Source organism: Talpa europaea (assembly GCF_964194135.1).
Source record: "Talpa europaea genome assembly, chromosome: 8".
In the NCBI taxonomy this organism is placed as follows: domain Eukaryota; kingdom Metazoa; phylum Chordata; class Mammalia; order Eulipotyphla; family Talpidae; genus Talpa; species Talpa europaea.
Window position 1 is genome coordinate 32,732,324 of NC_140075.1, and position 17,001 is coordinate 32,749,324.

At 52.6% G+C, this 17,001-nt stretch overlaps 1 protein-coding gene across 1 annotated transcript in view; it reads right to left on the bottom strand.

Moving 5' to 3' along the window:
• Nucleotides 1-17,001, bottom strand: part of PLA2G4F (phospholipase A2 group IVF) — a gene marked incomplete at both ends in the record, with an annotated part of 60,515 nt that overhangs the window by 12,658 nt on the left and 30,856 nt on the right. The window contains 13 exons of the mRNA XM_084240136.1: nt 318-454; nt 803-938; nt 1,103-1,140; nt 1,262-1,366; nt 2,390-2,526; nt 2,909-2,963; nt 4,265-4,307; nt 4,895-4,935; nt 5,610-5,741; nt 7,393-7,529; nt 7,708-7,777; nt 11,974-12,028; nt 14,598-14,716. Of these exons, the coding sequence (XP_084096262.1) occupies nt 318-454; nt 803-938; nt 1,103-1,140; nt 1,262-1,366; nt 2,390-2,526; nt 2,909-2,963; nt 4,265-4,307; nt 4,895-4,935; nt 5,610-5,741; nt 7,393-7,529; nt 7,708-7,777; nt 11,974-12,028; nt 14,598-14,716 (1,205 nt within the window). The remainder of the gene's footprint in view (nt 1-317; nt 455-802; nt 939-1,102; nt 1,141-1,261; nt 1,367-2,389; nt 2,527-2,908; nt 2,964-4,264; nt 4,308-4,894; nt 4,936-5,609; nt 5,742-7,392; nt 7,530-7,707; nt 7,778-11,973; nt 12,029-14,597; nt 14,717-17,001) is intronic.

Genomic DNA, 17,001 nt, shown 5'->3' on the forward strand with positions numbered 1-17,001 from the left:
GCACTGCTGTTACCCCTATTTTGGAGGTGAGTCACCTGAGGATCAGAGGAAATGAGTTGCTCAAGGTCACCAGCCAGGACGTGGCATTACTAAGAGGCAAATCAGCTCCTCTGAATCAGCAAACTTACCCCTCTCCGGTAGATCTGGGAATTCATGTCTCGTGTTGCCTCACTCATTTTTCCTCCTTTGAGAAATATGCCTGATGCCCACCAGACTGGATTGCTCACGCCCACTGGGCACCCTCATCTGCAGTGGCATCTACTCCTCTCCCTCAGGGCCCTGCTCATCTCTGCTCTCCCAGTCCCCAGGGCCCTCACCATGTAGAGCCCGAAGTGCCGCTGATGTAGGTGACACAGTCCAGGAGGCCCAACTTCTGCAGGGCCAACAGGTGGCCGTAGAATGACGTCATGGCCCGTGCGCCTCCTCCAGTGGCCGCGATGCCCACTATGGGGACCTGGACCACACACAGACACAGGCTGGCTTATAAGGAGAGTAAGAGCCCCGCCCCCAGGGCTCCCCCTCCAGGGGAGGGAGCTCGGGGTCAGGGCCTGGTAGAGTCAGGTTAGAGCTGGAGCTCAGCCCCATCACAGCGAGAGACAGCTCTGCCCAGAGAACCCCAGAGGAAGTGAGAACCCCAGAGCTCAGCCATGCTCCTATCTCCCCCTCACATGTCCACTCCCCAATCTCTGCTGAGCAGAGTGTCTAGAGAGGGTGGAGAAATCAAATACTCCTTTCAGGTCAGTCCAAGGTGCCTGTACTTGCATCCCGCCACCCCCCCCACCCCACCGCAGCACTCCCAAACCTCATCCTCCTGCAGGTCTCCGTCCAGCTGCAGGGCCTGCTTCAGGGCCCGCGCCACCACCTGCTTCCGCCTGCTCAGGAAGGCCTGCTCCTCGGCGCACAGATCGAAGTCCAGGCGCACAGCTGGCTCCCCGGGGCTGAGGCAGTGCGATCCGATCGTGAGGGGACACCCGCCCAGCTTACCACTGGTTGGCCAAACCCACATCAACTGCAAAACCACCTCCCTGCACATGGTCCCAGTGACCATCCTCTCCCGCGGCACTCCCCTGCCCGCGACCAAAGACACAAAGACCCCCCTTACCAGCCCTCTGCCTTGAGCTGCATCCTTACTCCCGGGACCTGAAGTCGAAGCAGGAAACCTTGTTCAGACTGCAGGGAGTATGGGTATCTCCTGGGGGCCTTGGGCTCCCCTATCTTTATCCCCCCCCCCCAGCACTTCCTACCTTTTGAAGCCACTTACATTTGCAGCAGGAATGTCAATGGTCACCTCCTTCCCCTTGGTCAAGGACCGCAGAGGCACAGAGAGGTGCCCAGTTGAGTTGTCTGATTTCCAGCTTTTGGAGCTCTGGGGGGAAATAATCATTCATTCATTCAACAGGTCCTTATTGAGTATCTAGACAGCGACCCAGACAGACACAGTGTCTCCCTGATAATACAAGAATGCTTGCAATATTCATCATTATTGTAATTATAATAACTACATGAATAACAACAAACTAATGTTTATTCCCACGCATGAATTTGAAAAGTACCAAGTAATGAACTGTAGTTAATAAGTGCTGGGAAGGAAATAAGCAGTGTGACGGGACAGAGGGCACCACAGGCAGGGTGCATATAAGACAGGAGGGGGAACAGTGGGGAGCCAAGAGGGCCCCTCTGAAGAGACATCATTTGATTTGAAAATTTTTTTTAAAGATATATTTATGTATACAACTATTGGGATACAGTCGGAGGATACAGGCAGGAGGGTGAGAGAATTCACTGGAGACAGAGTGGGGAGCAGAACAGGCAGACGGACTGAAGACACTGCTGAGGGGAGCAGCGGGCGAGACAGGAGAGGTCTGCGGTGCCATGTGGGTTGCTCCCTGGCCAGGCCGGGAATTGAACCCGCGCTGCAGAGGCTGCAGGACAGCTTCACAGCACTCAACCTGCTGCGCACTAGGGAGGACTTTATTTGAAATTCAAAAGAGCAAGAGGAGAGGGGAGAAAAGAGAAGAGGCAGAGGCGGAGGAGAGGAAGGAGGAAGAGGCACAGCCTTGTTAGGAGCCAGAGAAGAGGGAAAGCACTTGGCATGCTGGGAAAGCAAGAAGAGACAAGTATGAGCAGAGCACTGCAAACGAGGGGGAGCATAGAGCACAACGAGGCAGCAGAGGTGGCGGACACCAGGCTGTGCGGGGTTCTCTGTGCACGGACATGGGGTTTTATTCTAAGAGCATCACTGGAGGAACCACTGAAGGGGAAAAAGACTGACGTGATGCAGCAGACCCACCCCACCCCAGGCCACAGGGGTCTGGCCGTGGCAGGTGGAAGACCAGGAAGGGGCCTATGGAGCTGGAACTGGCGGGAGAACACTAGAGCTGAGACCCACCCGCAGGCGCCCGCTCAGCTCTGTGTCCTGGGCCGTCAAATAGTGGAAGCGGAAGACAGAGGCGGTGTCCAGAGTGGAGGCCTGTGTGTCCTCATAAGACCCCTTCAGCACCAGCTCCAACTCCATTTTTTCCTGATCTAGGGAGAAAGAGGACAGGTTAGTAAGAGGGGAACAAGAGTGTGAACCCTAACTCTGACGCAGAAAACCAGCAGTACTGCCTGGACATGGTGGAGGCCTGGGAGGTTTGACCATGGTGAACGGCATTCTGAAAAGGACTCCCAGCCTGCTGGGCCCCACGACCCCCATGGGACTCCACCCTCCTGGGACATGCTCTCCCCAAGATCAGGGGAACCTCCTGCCCTAAGGAGACCTCTGGCCCTTGTGCTGTGTGGGCAAGAAGGGAGAGGCCAACTCTGTCCTGCTACTCACCAACCACCCTGCACAGGCTTTCTAGAACACCCCCTCCTGCCCGCCACCCATTCCAGGCAGAGGCCAGACCGCGTACAGAGCAGATCTCACCTGCAACCACGGCTGTGCTCCCCGCACGGACATCCAGGCAAGTCAGCTCTCGAGCCTGAGGCAGACCACATTGTGGGGTAGGAGACTCTATGGGGGAAGCTAACTCCCTGAACCCCACTGTTCCAAATTCACAACCACAGAGCAAGAAGTGGGAGCCAGACTGGGCAAGATGCAGAAACTGGTTACCCCACTTCCGATCCGCTGCAGCTGCTAAGCCAGATGTCCTGGAGCAGCCCGACGGGCCCCAGCTCCACGCACCCCCAACTCCCTGAGATTTGCCAAACATCCAGAACCTCTGAAAGTCCCCCACTCTCAGACACAGTTATCTTTCCCCTACACGTCTCTCTGGCCTCAGTCTGGAAGATGCACTGTACGACAGCTCTTCCCAAACAGTGGTATGCAGACCCTGCAGCAGGATGGCGTTTTGACCCCCGGAATATCCCCTGATGGGCCTCCACTCAGCCAACCTGTGGTTTCCCTAAGTGCTGCTGCATCCCCCAGAAGCACATTGTGCAGAAGCACACCCGCTGCTGCCTGCCGCCCACTAACCCTCTTCCACAGAACTTCTGGCTTTCTCTGCCTCCACGGGTCTCCATCACCTCAGACACGACGCAGCCACCCTGAGGAGAACTACCTTAAAGTGTAGATGAGAAAGTAACACTCGCCCATCAAGCGGCTCTGGTGCGGCCTGAGGTGGGTGCCGCCTTTAATTTGGGGCATGAAGTGCCTTACCTCATGCCGGGTCGGCCTGGGCTGCCAGGTCATACCTGCACTGCTGGTCAGGAGCCCACTTTGAGGAGAAAGCATCTAATACATCACTCGCGACCTAGCTCCCGTTCCTGGCCATTCCAGGTTGAGAGCTTGCTCTTTTAGAAGAGCTGACCAGGACTTTCCACCGTCCCGAGGAGATGCGGATAGAGCCTGACCCTGTCCCAAAGCACCCAGGCTGGCAGTGCGCCAGGGACTTCTGAACTGTTAACTCCTTGTTAGCAACCTGGCCTCTTGACCGCAGTCCAAGCCTAAAAACTAGTTGTTCATCATGAAGACCATCAGGAAGCACCCCTGAAATCCCAGGCCCCCCACTCCATCAGTCATCCAGGCTTTGAGCCAGTACCTCCTTCCTCTCTGCAGAGCCTCGGCTGCCACTGCCTCTATGTTCTTCTTAACCCCAGGCCCCCCCAAGCCCCACAGCCCCAAGTGACCACCTGGCTGGAAGACCGCGGTGGACTCACCACAGAGCCCCTTCCTTGCCTTGACCCTCTGTCTTGAACCCCTAGGCAGCTGCCCCAGCCCAGCGTCGACTCTGGACCCCTTCCTCCATCCCCCGCCCTCCACAAGCCTGGGGAAGGTGGTTACCACAAGGACATTGTTGGTGATGAGGGTTTCTGGGCTGTCAGACCTGGAAAAATCAAAGCATCCAGAGTCTAGTCTTGAAAAGGTAAGTGTTTCCTTCACTGACTACCCCTCACAGCCCACATGGGTCTTCCTGGGTGATGCTGAGGTTTCCCTAGGTGCTGATTACCACGCAGGGTAAGGGGGGGGGGGATGCTTCTCAACAGTGAGATAAGAAAAAAGAAAGGGAGAGGGTGGGGTGCAGGACAGGCAGACTGAGTGAAACACACTGCTGAGGGGAGCAGCGGGCGAGGCAGGAGAGGTCTGCTGCGCCAGGTGGGTCACCCGCCTGTTCTGCTCCCCACTCTGTCTCTGGTGAATCCTCTCACTCCCCACACCTCTGGCCTGTACCCCAGTTCTTGTGTGCATAAATAAATAAATCTTTAAAAATAAAAAGGGAGAGGGTAGGGCAGAGAAAATCTTGGCGCCCCTTTCATCATTTCTCTATGAGGGTCCCCTACCCAGACAAGAGGGAGGAGGGAAGGAGATTCAGAAATCTTGGCGGGAGGGTGCAGCAGAAAAGTCTTCTTCAAAGAGTTCCCTAAGTAAGGCCTGGCTCCCGAGACGCCGCCCAGTCTGCACGCGATTACTCACGTTTTCTCCAGCAGGAACTCCACGTCCAGCTCCTCCTGTCCCTGAAATCAAAGATGAGCAAGTTGTCAACACTAATGCACATCTAATGCCTCTGCCCATTTTACAGATGTGGGAATCGAGGCTTCAGGAAAGGTGAGTTACCCACCCGTGTCACCCACTACCAGCTACTGCAGATAGTAGGTCTCCCTCCCCGGGAAGGCTGGAGGGGAGACGAGGCGCACAAGCCACGGGAGGTGGAAGGATGCCCGAGGCCCATTTCATCTTCCTCTTGAGGGGACTCAGACCCTAGGACTCTGCCCTGCCTGGGCCCGGCCCTCCCCTGCTGGAGGACGAGCACCGAGGCTTTCATGGGGCAGGCGCGGGCCGCGCCGGGGTTAGCTACACTGAGCTGTGTTTCTAGGGATATTAGGAGGTTCTCCACCCCGCAAAACCATCCCACAGGTGGCCACAATTCTCCTCCCGAGGGATCCTCAAGGTGAGCCTTCTGCTTTCCTATTAAAAAGTCACAGTTGCGCCCACAGAGGATCCTCTCCTTCCCTCCTTTCCTAGCAAAAGGAAATCCAGCAAAGCTCATTTCCCTTTCCTTTCCCCCCGGGGGGTGGTTTCCATCCTTCCACCAGCCTGTTCAGCCCAGCAGCCTCCCAGCAGAGGGGAGAAGCTCAGCACAAAGTGCTCAGCGGAGCTGCGAGGGGAGGGTGTGGGCCTGCTCACCCACCTGCGGCCGCTGGGAGAAGGTTTTCCGGAGCACCTGGCCGGGGGGCACTTCCGAGACGTCGTAGAGAACCTGGTAGAGGACATCATCCTCTGTGACGGAGTCCGCGTCGTAGACAGTCAGCTCCAGAACATTCTAGGGGCCAGAGAGAGCCACTTGCTCTTACAGTCCTCCCTCCTCTATGTCGACTTCATTGCACTTCACAGATATTTCGGCTTTTTATTTTTTTAAACAAATTGGAGGTCATGGCAGCAGGGGCGAGCATGCCAGCCAGTGCCATTTTCCCAGCAACAAAGCTCACTGATGGTCTCAGGTCACCTCTAATTAAGGATTGACAAGACATATTTTTTAAAAGAAAAAAACGAGCCATTTGAGTATGAGTAAAACCAAAACAGAGCGGTCGGAGGCTGTGGATGGGCAGGCCGCAGGCGCAGCTGTTTGCTTTGACGTGTCCACAGGAAGGAGGAAGGCGCTGAAACAAAGCAGCCCACGCCGACCCTGGACTGAAATCAACCCGTCCTTGCTCAACTGACTTTTCACCTGATTGCGCCCAGTGGTGCTGGACTTATTTCTGGCTCAATTTGCATAATGGGCCACTAGTCGGACCTAGATGAACTTCTAACCCTCATTTGCACAGCTGATCTGGCTGACAACTGTTCTGCTTTGTCTGTAGCTAAAACCCGACCCCATCCGGGCAACTCGGAACACCATTCCAGGTCCTGAATTTGTGTTTCGGAGTCTGCAATCCTAATAAAACCCCAAATAAACACATATAACATCTTGCTTCAGCCAGGTCTTGCTTATTCTAGGAATACAGAATATACATTGTTTTTTTTTAGCTATAATGCTACCGCATACTTCCTAGACTGCAGTTTTGTGTAAACGTGATATTTATGTGCTCTGGGAAACAAATGGTGTGTGACTCACTTTATTGTCACCATTGCAACTAACCACAAGATCTCTGAGGTGTGCTTGTACTTACAGCTGTAGGTCACATCTGTTCAACCCTTACTTGATGCTCTGAGCCAGAAAAGAGTATAATGCCTACTTTGTACTTCAAAATAAAAATTATGGAAGAATTTGAAAGTAAAAGGAAATTCAGCAATGCTCTTCACTTTGCCCTGCTAATCTTTGCTGTTATAAAAAACAAGATTTTGTGGGGCCTCCCTCGTGGTGCAAGGGGTTAAGTTGCAGGACTCTGAAGCCATCCGCAGCCATGGCGTCAACAGTTCGATCCGTAGCCAGGGAGGTGACCTACAAGGTGCAGCAGAACTTTCCTATCTCACCCGCTGCTCCCCTCAGCAGTGTATTTCAGTCAGTCTGCCTGTTCTGCTCCCCACTCTATCTCTGGTGAGTCCTATCACCCACCGCACCTCTGGCCTATACTCAGTTCTTGTATGCATAAATAAATAAATCTTTAAATATAAATAATTAAACTTTGTCAGAGCTTCTTCTGAACCTCCTAGGCCACCCCCATGCCCACTTTGCTGGCAGAGGGCACCGCACACAAGGCACTGTGCCAGGAGTCTTCTGTGCATTATCTCATTTAACCTCACAACGACCACATGGGAGGGGATTCCTACTATCTCCATCCCCTAGATTGGCTCACAGCCGGCTGGCGGGTTCACTCCTTTCACACACAATAGCTCAGGGCTGGGGCACAAAGAAAGCTCCTCCCCATTTTCTCTTACTGAGCCCTGGAAGAAGGTATTCTCTACTCCAGAAACTTCTGTGTAGGGGTATGGTCTATCCTCAGGTGAGTGACCCAGGGTATGCTGGACCTTACCTTGACCTGACTCTGGATTAGGAAACTGAAGCTCTCATTCCACACAGGATGACTGCAGTCGGTGACTGTTTTGGTCTTAAACTTCGTTCCAGGTGCCGTTGGCAACTGCAGGATCACATATGGGTCTGCCTCGCTCACTGCCAAAGGGACCCATTGTGAGAGAATTCCCCAAACCCTCTAGGGGGCTCTCCAGGTTTCCCCCAAGACCAAAACAACCACTGCGGGGATCCCAGCCCAGACCCAAGGCCCACGGCTGCTTTTCCCATAGGCTCCAGTCACCCCGCACCCCCCAAAACCCAGGAGACAGTTACTCACGCAGGTCAGCCCGGGGCAGGCCCCGGGCCTCCAGGACGCGCACAGTGAGCCGGCAGCAGGCAGAGGCCTCTTTCTGGGGAGAAACAGCAACACACTAAGTCCTGCCGGTTTATTCCCGAGCCCACCAATCTTTGCCAAAGCTTCTGGGATGCTCGTTGATGCTGACATCCTCCAAGGTGTCCTGGTGCTCAGCAGCCTTTGCCGCCTCTGTCCTTGGGCTGTGGTTCCCGGCTGCAGCCGGGAGAGAATGGCAGGTCACCCACAGGTGGAATTTGTGGGACCCCCTCCCCTTAGGGGCAGGCTTGCATGGTGTGAGCCAGCAAACGAAGGCCGAGGAACAGTCGTTAATCTGGGCTTGTCGGTTTGGGCACAGCCAGCCCCAGCCCCCCGGGTGGGCAGCCCTTTAGTCACATGCGTGACCCTCCTATCCGGTGTCCCCCAGCCCTCCGGACAGAAAGTGGGCGCGTGACCCCAGGGATCCCGAGCCTGGGCAGCCCAGTGGTCTGTGACTGTCACAGGACTCAGCCTGTCTGGGCTCCCTGGGTGTGAATTAGGAAATTCCGTGAGCATCAGGCCATTAGCGGAGCTCACTGAGCACAAGGTCATCGCGTGCCGAGACGCTGGCGAGGTCGTGGCAGCCACAGACAAAGCCCAGTGAGGAGGAAGAAGAGACTGAGTACGCAGAAGCTCAGGGGGCAGAGAAGATGAGCAGATGAGGGCAGGAGAAAGCAGAGGACCAAGTGAGGTGTGGCTGAGTCCCGCGGGGGGCAGGGCATTAGGGGATATCCCCAAAGCCCTACTGCAGAGATCCTTGGTGTTGCTGGGATCCTGGAGGCCTGAGGTTTCGGTTCTTGAATTCAGCTGTGTAGCTTTTGCTGGCTGCAGTCTACATGCTTCTTATCATAAGCCCCAGAGGCCTGGGGTAACTCAAATGGGCCTGGCCGGACAAAAGGGCATTTTCCCCGGGGAATCTTCTTGAAAGGCACCCTGCCTCTGCGTGGCCTCAACAGGAAGAGCCTGTGTGGGGAGGGCTGTTGGAACAGGGGCTCTCAGGAAAGAGCATTGCCTGCACTTGGAGCGGAGACTCGGGGGCCAGACTCACCCCGGAGCGCGCGCACATCCAGGTGCGCTAGAGGCTGACTCCCAGAGGGACCCCACTGGAGGCACCCGCAGGCCTCTGTCTCCAGGGTAGACACACACAGAGAAAGTGAATCCTCATCTGCCCCTTTCACTCCCCTCCCGCACCCCAGGGGGCCAGAGGCAGCGCTGCGCTGGGGGTGAACATTCGTGTTGCCTGGTGGGGAGACAGTGTTGTCATGAAACCAAAGCTGTTCCCTGCTTCGCACCCTCCCAAGACCCATCCTCCTTTCCAGTGTGGGATGGACAGTGTCAGCTCCCCCTAGGACCCGGCCGTGCTCTGCACAGGGGCTGCCTGAGGAAGGGGGTGCTTGGTGCCCACGGGGGCCCAGCTTTCCACTCCCCACCCAGAACACTGTAGGCAGTAGGTCACAGGAGAGCCCCTCTGGACTCAGGCCTCCACCCCGACTCTGGCCCCTTGGCCCCTGTCTCGCCCTGCTCCTGTGACTCCATGCCGAACGTCCTTGGCATTCTTGTCAGCTTTCTGGTAGAGTCCACCACGTGATCCCTCAGCGAGGCAGACTTGTTTTTCCCTTCTCAAGGATTAACTCCAGTGACACCATCGCTATTTCGTCTCCACAGGTCCTAAGCCAGCAGCTGTCATCGGCAGAGATTTAATGCTTTAGACACCTGACTACTTCCTCCCCACGCCCAGATTCCATCTCCCCTGCCACAGAGAGCTACTGACTGAGCGCTTGGATCCTGCAGAGGGCTGTGTGCAAAGCCCACTCCAAGAGGCAGGCATGGCAGAGGCAGCCCCCCACACCCCCTTCTTCCTCCTGATCTAAAGCCACTTGGGGTTACTAAAAGGTGCCCCCTCCCACTGCTCCCTTTCCAGCCAGGCACAAGCCTCACATGAGCATCGTTGTCCATTTTCCCTCTAGTCATCAAGAGCCTCTCAACCTCAGAAAGCCACTGTCCCTGGTAGAATATTTCTCTTCACCCGTAAGACCATCACTAGCACAGCAGAGGGTGGTTTGGGGTCCCCTGACAATAATCACAATGGTGGGTCTTTACAGAGGGGAGGGAAGCAGAGTGCCAAGGCAAGCTCCTAGCCAGGCTCTCTGGATCTAAACCCTGCATCTCCACCTACCTGCTGTGTGACCGCAGACGGGTCACTAAATTTCTTGGCAAGTCTCTTTCCTCATATGTCACAGAAACATAACAGTATTGACCTCAGTGTCCTGAGGCTGAATGTGTTCACCCCTATAGAATGCTTGAAAGAATGGTTAGCTAAAAAATTTCTAGATAATTGTTTTTGTTACTATGGCTAAGTGCTGATGCTTCAAGTGCTGTACGAAGCAAAGTACATACTCAAACCTGATGAAGCCTCCTGACAACCTCCTAAGACAGTGCTCTCACTTCCTCCCATTTTACAGATGAGGGAGTTGAGGCTCAGGAAGGTTAACTCGCTCCGGGTCACAGTAAGAGACAGTTAGGACTCCACCCTTGGCCTTCAAATTCAGAGCTCAAGCCCTCGTGTACCTCCCCAAAAACTTTGCAACCTTCCACCCACTGTCTAGGAACTAGAATTCATACATTTACTTTTGGCAAACATGATTATTGAACTACCATGCTAACTGTGATTGCTTTCTTCTGAGGACATTGGGGTTGCACCTTCCACCTTCCCTGTTGAAAATTCCTCCCCTCTGAAATGGCGCCTTCGCCTGATGACAGGCCCTGGATGCTCCAGGAGGGGACTCCCCGGCCTAGCCCTGTGGAGAGTCTCAGACACCATCTCTCCCCTAAACAGGGACCCCAGGGCCTCCTCTCTCATCTTCTCTAGGGAGGCTCAGTGCTGCCTTCATGGAAGAAGTGGCCCCAGGCAACTTGAGGGGACAGGAGCCCTCCCAGAGTAAGGTCCAGAATATCTGTGAGTCTTTGGCAGGAAGGGAAAAATGAACAGAGGCCTCTTACCCCTGCTAATACCCAGCGACCTAGGGTGGGGTGGTGGGGGGAGGTTGGAGAGAGGGGAGTAGGTGCTGCAGGCATAGCCTCGGGGCCTGCGCCTCCTGAGTCAGGCTAAGCTGATCCTCCCAGAGTGCATAGCAGGCACCTCCCAAAGCAAGTCCTGGGTGCCTGAGTTCCTGCTGCCAAGCAGGCTCCAGTCCCCAGTCCAGGAGGGAAGAAGCTGGTTGAGGCTGCTCCTGAAACTGCCCTGTCCAGGAACTGACCTGAAGGCCCGGGTGAAAGGCAGGGTCTTGGAGACACCACCTGGTGCCCTCTGGTGTGTGGGCAGACTCAGTGTCTGAGGGTCACTGACCCTGTGGCTTTGGATTTGTCCCTGCTCTGGACTTCGCACAGGCACAGGGCAGGAGGAGAAAGATGCCCAGCCTTCCCCAGGGGCAGACCATCTGCCTGTAGCTACTTGTCTGCACCCACTTGGGCCTGGGACCCAGAAGCTTAGCAAGGTCCATACTGAGGCAAAGGGGATAGTGAGTCTGGCACTCTTAGTCCCTTTCGTGGGCACACTGTCTGGGGCACCCAGAGAGACCTGAGAAGCCGGTCCTTCTGGGTTTGGTTCCTGGCAGAGGATGGGAAGGCTAGACTGAAGGGGGCTCATGCCAGGGTGGGAGTGAACAGCATGTAGGGCTCTGAGCCTGGCTGCAGCCCCATTATTCTTGGGTTCAGTAAATAATTGGCAGTGGATGGGGATTTGGGCCAGCAGAGGTCCTGAGACACACAAGGTGGTCTCTGGGCTCCAGCCAGTCCCAGGACACCCACTGTGTGTAGAGGGGGGCCTGCAGCCCAGGGGGGTTCTCCTGTGACATGCAGCCACTGTGTTTTCTGACATGGTGAGTGGGTCTTCGTGGGGAGGGACAGAAGGGATTCCAAGGGGACTGGTCACTCACAGTGAGAAGAGGAGGCTCTGGTCTCCTGGGTCCTGCTTCAGTAGCTGTTATTTGCACATCCCTCCTACTCCCCACATCCAAGCACAGACTCTCCACCCTCTGCCTCCCACCCTTGGCCTCCACCTAAACAGTGACCCCAGATCTGGGACCCAAACCCTTCCCAGGAGCCAGAATGACCGAGGTTACAGTTGTGTCAAGCTTTTCAGAATGCACCCTGGCCCCAGGTCCTGCCCTGAGTGGTGCCCACAGGGTCAGGGTCACACAGCAACACAGTTACCTGGTGAGGATGGCCACATGGTCCCCTAGGTGTCAGTCTGTCCATGTCAACCATTCTGGCTCACTCCAGGCTCAGCTTCTACTAAGATGCCTGCTCCCTGGATGGCTTCGACTTTTCCAATGAGATAGGACCAACCTTGAGTCTGCCAGCCTCTGAGGAGTCATGGCCCTATAAACAAGTTGGGGCTCCACCCCCAGGTCACTCCCTCAGGCCAGAACCTTCTCCTCTTCTCCAAGAAGCTGGACCAACAAGCATCTCCAAGAGCTTCTGGCAGGGCTCCAGGACTGGTGGGTGGAGCACCCCTTCCAGACCTGGGGTGTCAGGACTGCAGGGGCGGCGAGAGGGACTATAAGACCCAGGAACAGTGGGGGAAGCTGTTTCCCCCAAGGACGAGGGTGGTAGTGGGGGCAGGCCTGAGGAACCCCATACAGCCCAGCCTCAGCCTAAGCAGGTGGCCTCTGGGGGAGGACAGGAGGGGGAGGGCTGAGCACCTGAGAGCAGCCGAGAGGACAGGCCTCCTCAGCAGCTCCATGTAGCCAGGAACCTGCATGAAGAGTAATTCAGGCCGCAGCCCTGAGCTGCCGCGGGGAGCTGGGAGGGGGAGGCCCCGATTTCTCTGCTGCTAGTACTTTACCCTCACCTTTACTTTCAGCCCTCAGTTTAGGAGGCTCTGAGAGTTCACACCACTTCTAATAGGCTCAAAGAGCAACCTTTGTCATCAAGGTAAAACAAACCAATCAGGAAACTCTTAGGTTTGAATATTATAGAAAAAACACGCTGTGAAGTCACTTAACTGCTTACCCAATGTGCACAACGGAACTAAATGCTCTCTAAAATGCCAGGAATCCCACCGCTTCACTGCCAAATCACTAACTCATTGGACAGTAATGATTTGCTTGTCAGGGAAAACAAAAATGAATGGATGTTAAATTATTCCAAATGGATCTAAAGTGTGTTATTGAGAATTGGCAAAAAAGAGAAAAAAGAAAAGTTAATGATGGTTTACAAACCAGTGAGAAATAAATGGATGGAAAATACCTCCAGTGTACACAAACCAGATGTAAAATCTATTGAAAAAACAAATGTAACGTAGAAAACCACAAAGAACAATTTATTCCAATGTAGGTCACAGATGACGCAAGACACAAGTTCACAAGGGCATGTCATGTCCGGGATTATGCTCTCTGGACCAAGAACCCATGTCCCCTCCCCAGACTGGGCTCAGTGCAGCCTGGAGCCCACCCACCGCTGGTTACCAGAAGCCACTAAGGCCTGGAAAGGCCCCAGAGCAATCCCTGGGTGGCAGGAGTCCTGAAGACTTCTAGCTCCCTGGGAAGGTGTTTAACAGCTCCCTGAACTCATTTGTGCCTCACCTGGAACTGCTTGGGGAGCCTAGAAATGGAGAGCCCCAGCCTCACTGTCCACACTGACCCCCAAGAGCCGACCCTTCACATCGGGATGGGAGGCTCGGCAGCCCTATGACCCCACAGGCAGGGTCCCTGGGTTCCCCAGAAGGGAGCTTGGTGCTCAGCTTCCCCACCTGTACAGTGATGGGTTGGAAAATGCTGGGCCCAGGGAAAGTTATGAAATTGTTGACTCAGAGAGTCTTGATTTAGGGCTGGGGCCCACAATGGGAATTGATATGCAAAGTTACGTATGCAAAGTTACATAGGAATGTATGCATGTGAGTGCTTCTGGAAAGGGTGTAGAGCAGCACTATCCAATAGGAATACCATGTGAACTACATGCAAACTAAGTTTTGTAGAACCCACATTTTAAAAAGTAAAAAGATACAGGTGAAATGAATTTTTTAAATGGTTTCATACAACCCAGTGGTGTAAGCTATGACCGATTCAACATGTAATCAATGTATAAAATTATTAAGGAGAGAGCTTTACATGTCTTTTATATTTAGTCTTCAAAACCCACTGTGTGCTTTACACTTACAGAAGATCTTCATTCAGATTAGCTAAAGTTCAAGTGTGATGGACAGAGCTTCATGTAGTTAGTGGCCACCTTATTAAGAGAGTGCAGGTGGATGAGAGAAAAAGGATCTTCCAATAGCAGTTTCCCATAATGATGTACCAAGATTCAGGATTTTGTGAGGTCGAAACCCAAGTTGCAATTTGGAGGGGCCAGGAGCAGGGAAGCAAAGTTGTTAAGTCTTGTTGGTCTACCCGCCTCCCCCATAGCCCCCCACCCCCTGCAACCTAGACAAGACTGTGATTAGGGAGCAGGGACAGGAAGAGGTTGCCGGGAGATACAAAGGGCAGGCCAAGAAGACTGAAAGGAGGCAGAGGAGATCTGGAGGTGGTCAGTCTGGTGCGGGGCCAGCAGCACAGCTGGGCTTAGCCGAGGCCACAGGTTTGCTCGCCCAGGCCTGTGGAATTCCCAAGGGAGGGACGCCCATGCATGCAGGCCCCACCCAAGCTGCCAGGCTGGAGGAGGTCTTGGGCACCTTCTTTTTTCTCTGCCATCACTTCCCCTTGTGGGCCTTCCCCCTTCCTGCCACTTTCCCTTTGCGACGTTTGCTCACAATAAATAAACATCTATTTCTTTCCTTTGGCATTCATAGCCCCTGTCATGTTTCCAAATTTCCACCGTGGAGACAAGCCTTCCCTCACGCTCCACCCCTATAGTTGGGGTGCTGTTTCTCCATCTCCAGCATGTGGCCCAGGCCGGGTGATGGTTCAATGGACTCATTGGTGCCAAGTGAATCCTGGCGCATGAAGCGCCCCCTTATCTGAGGGGAGTATGTGCTGAGCCCCCCGTTGGATACCTGAAATCGCAGATAGTACCAAACGCTATGTATACTACATGTTTTCCTGTATATACCTATGATAAAGTTTAATTTATGAAAAAGGCAGAGTAAGAGATTAACAGCAATAACTAACAATAAAATGGAACAATCATAAACAATGCCGTAATAAAAGGTCTCTGAGGGCCTCCCTGATGGCACAAGGGGTTAAGACGCTGCACTATGAAGCTATCTGCAGCCACTGCAGCATGAGTTTGGTCCCTGGCCAGGGAGCTACCCACTTGGAGCAGCAGACCTCTCCTGTCTCGCCCGCTGCTTCCCCTCAGCAGTGTATTTCAGTCAATCTGCCTATTCTGCTCCCCACTCTGTCTCTGGTGAATCCTCTCACCCCCCACACCTCTGGTCTGTACCCCAGCTTTTGTATGCATAAATAAATAAATCTTTAAAAAAAATAAAATAAAAAAATAAAAGGTCTCTGAATGTAGTTCCTCTCAAAATAGCTTGTTGTATCATACTTTTAGACCAAGCTTGATCACAAGTAACTACCTCCACAGAAAGCAAAAAGTGTGGATACGGGGGTCTCTTGAACTGCAAGAGGTGCTGGACAAGAACCTGGAGAACATGAAGCTGGACTCCTGAATGTAGTCCTCCAGCCTCCGCGAGAGGGGCTGCCCCAGACTTGTTAGAAACAGAGCCAGTGATCATAGTAACTTGCAGATACTACACGCAGGTAGAGGTGGGTTTACGTGAAGCTAATGATGCTTTAGCTGGGGCCTCCTCCTGCGCATGCTCTTCCAAGGCTCTGAGAGGTCTCTGGCAATAGGTTCTTGTGCTCAGATGTTTTAGCAAAATTTGCAAAAGTAAGCTATTTTAACCCCAACTGTCTAAGATCGTTCTGTCTTCCTATTCTCACATTTCCTCTGTTAGTGTGGCTGTGACTATGGATTTTCTCAGATCTAGTTAAGGAGAAGTTGAGTTAGAGATGTATTTAATTTCAGATTAGTGAGACATACTTACGTGATTTGCAGTCATTTTCATATATAATGAAGGTATTGCTAGCTATTCTGGTTTAGGAATAGGTTCCAAAACATTCCTGCCACCCACTGTGCCAACTCATCTGGCATTGTGACACAGAGGTACCAGACCAAGGAATGTCCTGTGATGAGAGAGAAGTTGGGAAGAGGAAGAGACAAAGTCTGAAATACACAGAACAGAAACCAGACTGTGGGAAATTCACCCAATGGAACATAAAATCCTAAGTGGAAGATTTAGTTTTCATTGACATCTGATCAAAACAGAGGTTCTCCCCCCAAAAAGTTTTCCATCATGTCTTGAATGTCATTTTTTCCTTTATTGGATGGAAATTTCAAGAAACAAGTTACCGTATTCCTGTACTACAAGTACAGGACATATCTACAACAACGCAGATGTGAGGAAAACTGGATGGAAGTTGTGGCAGACTTTAGTTTTCTAAAGATGGTTGCAACAATGTCTCCTGTCCTAGAAATTTTCTAGAACCTTGCCACTTACTCATCAAGAGGTGGAGGCAAAAAACCAAACAACCCAATTAAACATGGGCAGAGGATCTGAATAAGCACTTCACCAAAGTAGACATACAGGTGGCCAACAGGCACAGGAAAAGATGTTCGTCATCTCTTATTGCTAGGGAAATGCAAATCAAAATTACAACGAGATACCACCTCACACGGTGAGAGTGGCTATTGTTCAAAAGACAGGAAACAAATGTCGGAGAGGATGTGGAGAGAAGGGAACCCTTATACACTGTTTATGAGAATGAAAATTGGTGCAGCTCTTATGGGAAGCAGTTTGGAGATTCAAAAATATTAAAACTAGAAATTCCATATTATGCAGTTAACACACTTCTGAGTGCTCAACCCACAGAATACAAAAACACTCATTCAAAGAGATACATGCACCCACAAGTTCATTGCCACATTGTATATAATAGACAAGAATGGACACAACCTTAGTGTCCATCACCAGATGATTGGTTAAAAAAGATGTGAAATAGATGCACAAAAGGAGTACTACTCAGCTATGAAAAATAGATGAAATCCTGCCATTTGCAACAGCATAGATGAAACTATAGGGGATTATGCTGAGTGAAATAAATCACCCAGAGAAAGAGAAACATTGTATGATTTCACACATGTAAAATAAACAAACTAAATTAAAATAAAAACAAACCTTCAGACTACAAGAACAATTATGGTTATCAGAAAGGAAGACTGAAAGGAGAGAAGGTAAAC